The 7,737-nt window shown below is 45.5% G+C and overlaps 1 protein-coding gene across 4 annotated transcripts in view; it reads left to right on the top strand.

Annotated features, from left to right (window-relative positions):
* Positions 1-7,737, top strand: part of Alpk1 (alpha kinase 1) — a 105,360-nt gene that overhangs the window by 74,447 nt on the left and 23,176 nt on the right. For all 4 annotated transcript variants that reach the window (XM_021158235.2, XM_029475300.1, XM_029475299.1 and 1 more), the window contains one exon: positions 3,846-4,044. In XM_021158235.2, coding sequence (XP_021013894.1) covers positions 3,846-4,044 — 199 coding nt within the window. The remainder of the gene's footprint in view (positions 1-3,845; positions 4,045-7,737) is intronic.

Below are 7,737 nucleotides of genomic sequence, written 5' to 3'. Positions count from 1 at the left end.
TGATCAAGCCAGGGGAAGCAAGCCAGTAAGGAACATCCCTCCATGGCTTCTGCATCAGCTCCTGCTTTCTGACCTGCTTGAGTTTTAGTCCTAACTTCCTTTGGTGATGAACAGCAGTGTGGAAGTGTAAGCTGAATAAACCCTTTCCTCCCCAGCTTGCTTCTTGGTCATGATGTTTGTGCAGGAATAGAATCCCTGACTAAGACACTGCCTAATGTGGTAATGGGAACCAAGCCTGGGTCCTCTACAAGATCAGAGCATGCTCTAACTGCTAGGCCATCCATCTCTCAGCCCTGATATGTCCTGAATTTAATTAAAAGGACTCAAGGATGGACAGAAAGGGGAGCAGAGGGGCTTCACTATTCTACAAGCTCAGGCCAGGAGGAGCAAAAGTCATTCTATATATTTTTTTTCTTTAAAACCTTAATTAAAATCCTGTCACCAGCGCTAGGTGACACCATCTCTTACTTATGGCCTAACCAAGTAGGAGCATGAGTCTCTGCTCCCACAGGGTGAGGGTTTGTTCTCCACCTTGTGCTTTCCCACACTTCCTTTATAGCTAACCTGTGGGCACCGTGTGAATAACCTTGCTTCTCAACATAGAAAACTGTCTTAGCTCATGTTTCACTGAACAGTCTGCACTTCTTACCTGGGCTTCCTGGTGAGAGGAGGTGAACTTGGCCAAAGAGTTGGTCCTTTTTCTTGCTAGCTAGCATCTATAACTACTACTGCGTTCCTCCAAGATGCTCTCTGAGTTTGGGTTGAACTCTTTCCGAGTATTGAGTTGCATCCTGCTTAGTTCAGCAACTACTGCAATCCTGACTGCATCTATGGTACTGGCAAGCATGATTATCAAGTAATTGACATCTGTCAGACTCCTCTAGCTATCTTAAGACTAAGAGATAGGAGCTTGGTTGATCTGTATTCACCTAAGCTCAGCTCCTAGGCCCAGGTCTTGTAAGCGTGACTTCTTTGAGCCTTCAGGTTTCCCTGTTGTAAATGGGATTGATAATGGAATCTGCCTGGGACTGGGGGATTGCTGTGGTAACTGGACAAATTATTCACAGAATGTATTTAGTGCTATGCTTGGGTGCCTAGTTCAGTACATCAAGGGTTAAGAATCAGAGCTCCCAGGGACTAAGCCACCAACCAAGGAGCACACGTGGCTCCAGCTGCATATGTAGCAGAGGATGGCCTTGTCAGGCATCAATGGGAGAAGAGGTCCTTGGCCCTCTGAAGGCTCAATAGATGCCCCAGTGTAGCAGAATCAAGGGCAGGGAGGTGGGAGTGGGTGGGTAAGTGGAAGAACACCCTCACAGAAACAGGGGGATGGGGGATGGGATAGGGGGTTTCCAGGAGGGGGGAAACCGGGTAAGGGGATAACACTTGAGACTTAGAGTGTGGTTATGAAGCAAGCAGGGCTGAGTGTGGAGCTTGTTGAGGTCAGAAATCACTTCCAATGCTTTCCAGGCTTCATGTGGGAGCAAAACAGCCTAGGAAAAGACCCAGGTGGATTCTGTGCAGAAACTGGTACTACCCTCACCCACACTGACATAGTGATCCTCAGCCTTTCCATCACTACTTTCGTATAGTTTATGTCGCGGTGACCCCCAACCACAAAATTATTTTCACTGCTACTTCATAATTGTAATTTTGCCAAGTACAATTATTTCATTGTACGTCATAACTGTTATGAATTGTCTTAGTTAGGGTTTCACAACTGTGAACAGACACCATGACCAAAGCACCTCTTAAAAAAGAACATTTAATTGGGGCTGGCTTACAGGTTCAGAGGTTCTATCCATTATCATCAAGGCAGGGAGCATGGCAGCATCCAGGCAGGCATAGTGTAAGAAGAGCTGAGAATTCTACATCTTCATCTGGAGGCTGCTACCAGAATACTAGCTTCCAGGCAGCTAGGATGAGGGTCTGAAAGCCCATACTCACAGTGACACACCTACTCCAACAAGGCCACACCCTCTAATAGTGCCAAGCATATACAAACCATCACATGAATCCTAACAAATCTGTGTTTTATGATGGTCTTAGCTGACCCCTGTGACCCGCCCCCACGGGGTCATGACTCACAGGTTGCGAAATGTTGCCCCAACAGATGGCAGTATTTTCCATACAAGTTCTTCTTGTTTATTTTTATTTGTCTTAGTCTTTTTTGTTTTTCAAGAGAGTATCTAGCCCATGTCAACCTCTAACTTGCCATGTAGCCAAAGGTGACGTTGAACGTCGGCTACCACATCTGGTTTATACAGTGCGGAGATTCAAACCCAGCACTTCACGTGTGCAAAGCAAACATGCTAGCAACTGAGCCCCAGCCTTTGTTTTCACTTCTCTCTCATGCTCCACTTCCAAGTCATAGTTGTTTTCCCCCTTTGCTTCTAACCAGTTATATGTGACTTATACTAACAGGACAATGAAAATCAAATTTACATTTTGAGCTAATATACTGTCTCTTAATTAAAATATATGTAATAAGGGTGGGTGTGACAGCCCATATCAGTAATCAAAACACTTAGGAAGTTGAAGTGAGAGGGAGGATCAGGAATTCAAGCCAGCTTATGTCAAATATATGTGTACAGTCTGCCCAGACTCTTGTCTGTTGCACCAGCTCCTGCCACAGACCAACCGGTGCAGAATAATTCCGCCCTCATTAGGAAGGCTTCTTTCTGCAGTAAAGGTCAGTTGAAATGAACGCCAGGTCAACGTGCTCAGCCCTAAAAATGGGGCAGCTTCGACCAAGCTGAGGGATCACCAGAGGCAGTGGACATCTGCTGTGTAACAGTGTGTGCTGTTGCACGTATGAGCTCACAGCAGCGGTGACTGCGTACACAGTACCTGCACGTGACCAGGCTAGCTGTTATCTTAGCATGAATGAGGAGGTGCGTCATGAAGTTCCATCGCTAGCTGAGGGGCTATTGGCAATGGACAGAGACTCTTCTTTAGGGATGTGGTCCCTGGCCGTGCTCCAGTGCATTGTCCTGCTCCCAAGCACACTAAGTGGACAGACTTGGAGCTTAGAAAGGAGAAGGAAGAGTGGGGAGGGGGAGAAATTGGAGGAGGGTAAGGGGGTGGGTTCGATCAAAACACATATGCATATATAAAATTCTCTCTCTCTCTCTCTCCCTCTCTCCTTCTCCCTCTCCCTCTCCCTCTCCCTCTCCCTCTCCCTCTCCCNCTCTCTCTCTCTCTCTCTCTCTCTCTCTCTCTCTCTCTCTCTCTCTGTGCGTGTGTATAACGCATCCAATAAATGAAGGTAGTTGTTACAAATTGTGTATGAAAGCTCTCACTGATATAATGATGCCTAAAACTAAGAGGCCAGGAATTGTACAGCCTGATATGAGTGATCTCATTAATGAGAGACAGAGAGGGAAAGAGTCCAGGCAAGATGGAGAGTCAATTCTTGTCCATGTATGCATAAAAGAGAGACATACCTGCTCAGATGGGATCTGACCTAAATTATCATCATGGAGAAGGGAAATCAGAGGAGTCAGAGGGAGAGAACAGAAATAAATCTGATAAGGAGTTGGGTTATGGTATACTTTAAGTCTGTGCCTCACTTCTGTATTGTTTCACTTAAAAAGCAATACGTTAGACATAAGAGGAAACTCCTATGAAGACGATTATTTATCAAGCGTGTTGAACTTTTTCCCTGGTTGTTGTTTCCTTCTTAGGATTTGATCGCTCATTAAAGTATGTTTCTCCCCCTAGCTACAAGCTCGGTTGTTGCTTTAATGAGAAGTACCTAGATGGCTAGCTAGGCTTGGTGCAGGGCAGCCTTCTTGCCTGCGGTGTTGTCTCTGGTTCATTATGTCCTGTGGTCGCTTCTGCAGGCAGCCTTGCGAGCCTCCATCCTTGTCCAGGACTGCGCTGCCGCCTCCGCTATTGTCTTCTTGATGGACCGGTTCCTGTATGGACTCGACGTCTCCGGAAAACTCCTGCAGGTCGCCAAAGGCTTGCACAAGCTGCAGCCCGCAACGCCCATCGCCCCGCAGGTGGTCATCCGCCAAGCCCGGGTCTCCGTCAACTCAGGTGGGCTCCATCGCTTGGCGCCGGCTGGTCCCCAGCCCGCCTGCTCCCGGCTACTTGACCTCTACGGGCGCCCACGGGCCCCTGCGGGCACCGGCGGGTGCCACCTCTGCCGCCCCAGCCCGCGCTGCCCCAGCACCCGCCTCTCGGCAGGCACAAAGGCCTGGCGTAAAGGGTTTCAGAGCCAAAAGCAGTAGAGAAAATTGTGAAAGGGTGTGGAAAATACTAATTGGAGCCTTTGTCTGCTAACAAATCTGTCCCGCTGCTTTCAAACAGGGGCATCTGAATTGCTATACTTCTGACCAAGAGCCTTTAAAAAGCAGATTAGAAATCGACTCCTTTCTCTTAGCGCTCCTGTCTCCTTTCTGTAGGGCCACTTGACTAAGCCAACAATGGAGCTGACAGCCCACTGAAGCAATTTGAGGGGTTTTCATCATTGAGAACACCGGTACAGTACCTGATTAGGGCTGAAAGTATCTTTTTTTCCCCCTGTCACTTTGAATGAAATGAAAACTGAGGCTGACAGGCCAACTTACGTCGTAGAAGGGGAGTATGGGTAGGGTGGGGGCTGGGTGTGCGGCAGCACAGCCCGCTCCCACACAGGTCTGCAATTATTTGAATTACTTATAATCTGTAAATTTAGAAACACTGGAGTATGAAGACAGAAGTCAAATCACCCCTCTCAGAAATGACCACCTCCACCCTCCCACTCCCACCCACCTTTTCTTTTTTTCTTTTTTTCTTAATTTCAACTATTGCTATTATTTTAGTACTCTGGTCTGTAAGAGGCTAAAGTTTCTTTACTTCATTTCTTTTGAATGGGAGCTGCAGTAACTATACTACATTTAGCTATTCAGTAATTAAATGGGACAACTGTCTGGTGCAGAGGGGACAGAGATAAGATAGCCCGTTTTGAAGGCCCGGGTTCAGCTCCATGTAGAGCCACTTACCTGGCATAGGTATAGCCCGGAGTCAAGTCCACTCTGGCGAGTTCTAACTGCCAGAACTCTAATCATGCTTGTGCTTGTGTCTCATTCTTGACTTTCCCAGAGTAACTCTATAGAAAGCTGCACATTGGGAAAACATCTACTCCCAGATGTCTCTGAGGCATTGATGGTGTTTGGTGCATGAGGGAAAACTACCAATCAATGTGGTTTCTGGTGGTGTCTAAGGACAGTGGCCTGTGAAGAGCTCACTCTGGGGGGGACAGGCAGGTGATACTAGATGCAACAGCAGAGTTCTAGTGTCGGCTCCCATCAAATTGCCCTTGCAAGAGAGCCATGGCTCATTTTTTGTGCACACAGATGCGCTGTGATATAGAATGAAAACAGAGGTCAGATGATAGGAAGGGGTGTCCACAGCTTTGTCTTCTTTTTTATGTTTTTATATTTTTTATTTATTTTTTAAAATTTTTATTCTTTCCATATGTTACATCCAGAGCCCCCCACCACACACATATACATGTACACATTTCCAAAACACATTCAAGATATGAAAATGGCAGGTATCAGGGAGACAAGTGAAAACTCCCTGGGTCTGCTGCTCCGCTCACAGTGAGACAGGAAGCAAGTATTTCAAACCACAGTGGCAAAGAAAGTCACAGACTTCTGGTTCCATAAAGATGGAGGACTGAGCCAATACAGAACCTTCCCCCATTACAAACATGTAAATACTGCGAAGTAGAGATTTTTAAGTGCCTGTGATATAGTGGGCGTTCAGGGTCAGTCTAGTTCAGAACCCTAGAGTATGGCTCTATACAATATACATTCAAAGGCGTTTGTGTTTCCACACATACATAGCCCTAAGGAAAGGGATTGTGGTTTGGGTCCCTGTGCAAAGGCCAAAGACTGGACTCTGATTCACCCAGGGGAGAAAAAAAAAAAGCAGATGCAGAAAGGTGGAATTCCTAAGGCCTTGCACAGGCTGTGAAAAGAGACTGGTGGCTCTCCCAGACACTGTGGAGAAGTTACAAGGAAGGTTGCTCTCTCCCCAAGCTCTATGCTAGAGACAAAACACACAAACTTTCCAAAATAAATAAAAATCCAAGTCTATGCTGCATGCAAGAGAGGAATTTGAATTTATCTGAACCACAAAGCTAGAAATCTCCACCAGGAATAATGATGATGATGGTATTGATGATGATGATGATGGCGGCTCAAGAGTGAGATCCATACTTCTGAGATCCATGAGAAAAGTAAGTATAAACTGTGCTGAGGAAGAACAGCCACACATCAGGGCAGGAGAAGCCCACAGCAAAGTAGCCTTGGTGGGTGATAACTTTCTATTAAAATTCACAAGGAGAGAAAGAAAGCAAGAAAGCAAGAAAGCAAGCAAGCAAGCAAGCAAGCAAGCAAGCAAGCAAGCAAGAAAGAAAGCAAGAAAGCAAGAAAGCAAGAAAGCAAGAAAGCAAGAAAGCAAGAAAGCAAGAAAGCAAGAAAGCAAGAAAGCAAGAAAGCAAGAAAGNAAAGAAAGAAAGAAAGAAAGAAAGAAAGAAAGAAAGAAAGAAAGAAAGAAAGAAAGAAAAGAGAGAGGGAGGGAAGGAAGGAAGGAAGGAAGGAAGGAAGGAAGGAAGGAAGGAAGGAAGGAAGGAAGGAAGAGTATGTGTGAGGGATCAAAACTATATATAATAAGGAGGGAAAGTAAGGTTCAGAAATGGAAGAAAACATACAGAATAAGGAGAAAGACTCAGTCTTAAAATTAGTATGCTCAAATGAGTATGGTGTAACAACAAAAGAAAACGAATTTACTAATCTGAAGGGAAAAAAACCTAACTAAATCAGGCATACGTACTGACTGGATCAGCCAATAACACTATATATTTGAAGGTAGAAGGATCAGTTTATTGCCCCTTTGGGCTGTGGGACCCTGTCTCAAAATCAACAAACAAACAAACAAGCAAACAAACAAACAAACAGCTGCTGAATTTACCGGTCAACACAGTAATCAGCAATTAGTTACAGGGGTCGAGAAAACCCACAACAAGCAGGTCACACATGTGCTGTTGGCTTTTTTATTTGTCCCTAGATAAGGGATAAAAAATTAAATCATAAAATTGTCTGGAACAGTGGTTCTCAACCTGTGGGTCATGAGGTCATATGTCAGATATACTGCATATTAATATTTACATTACAATTCATAACAATAGCCAAATTACAGTTAATGAAGTAGCAACAAAATAACTTTATGGTTGAGGGTCACCATAACGTGAGGACTTGTATTAAAGAATCACAGCATTAGGAAGGTTGAGAGCCACTGGTCAAGAGAGCTGGTGAACCCAGAAGATCTCCCCACAGATGGGCTAGGCTGCCAGCATCTCATGGACGAGAAGGATGCCCAACTGCTGTTGAGGTCATGGCAAGATAAGTGAAGAAAAAGGGAAACATATTTTAAAAACTTAAGTTTCAAAAGTTATGCACTTGCTGGGCAAATGACAGTCAAGTCTTTCAGTCTCCTTTCAATCCATTCATAAAAAAATGAGCAGCAACTGGGGCTCTGGAGCAGTGCTGCCTGACTTCTATAGACCCTGGGGATGTGATGAAATGACATCAGATCTGAAGGTCTAGGGCTGGTGCTGCTTACTGGAGGAGCCAAGGACCATCTGACATCATGTGCTTGCTGTGCCCCCAGGGACCAGCTGACATCATGTGCTTGCTGTGCCCCCAGGGACCAGCTGACATCATGTGCTTGCTGTGCCCC

This window comes from Mus caroli, chromosome 3, assembly GCF_900094665.2.
Source record: "Mus caroli chromosome 3, CAROLI_EIJ_v1.1, whole genome shotgun sequence".
In the NCBI taxonomy this organism is placed as follows: Eukaryota; Metazoa; Chordata; class Mammalia; order Rodentia; family Muridae; genus Mus; species Mus caroli.
The sequence above is the reverse complement of the archived record's forward strand: the minus strand, read 5'-3'. Positions and strand labels throughout refer to the sequence as shown.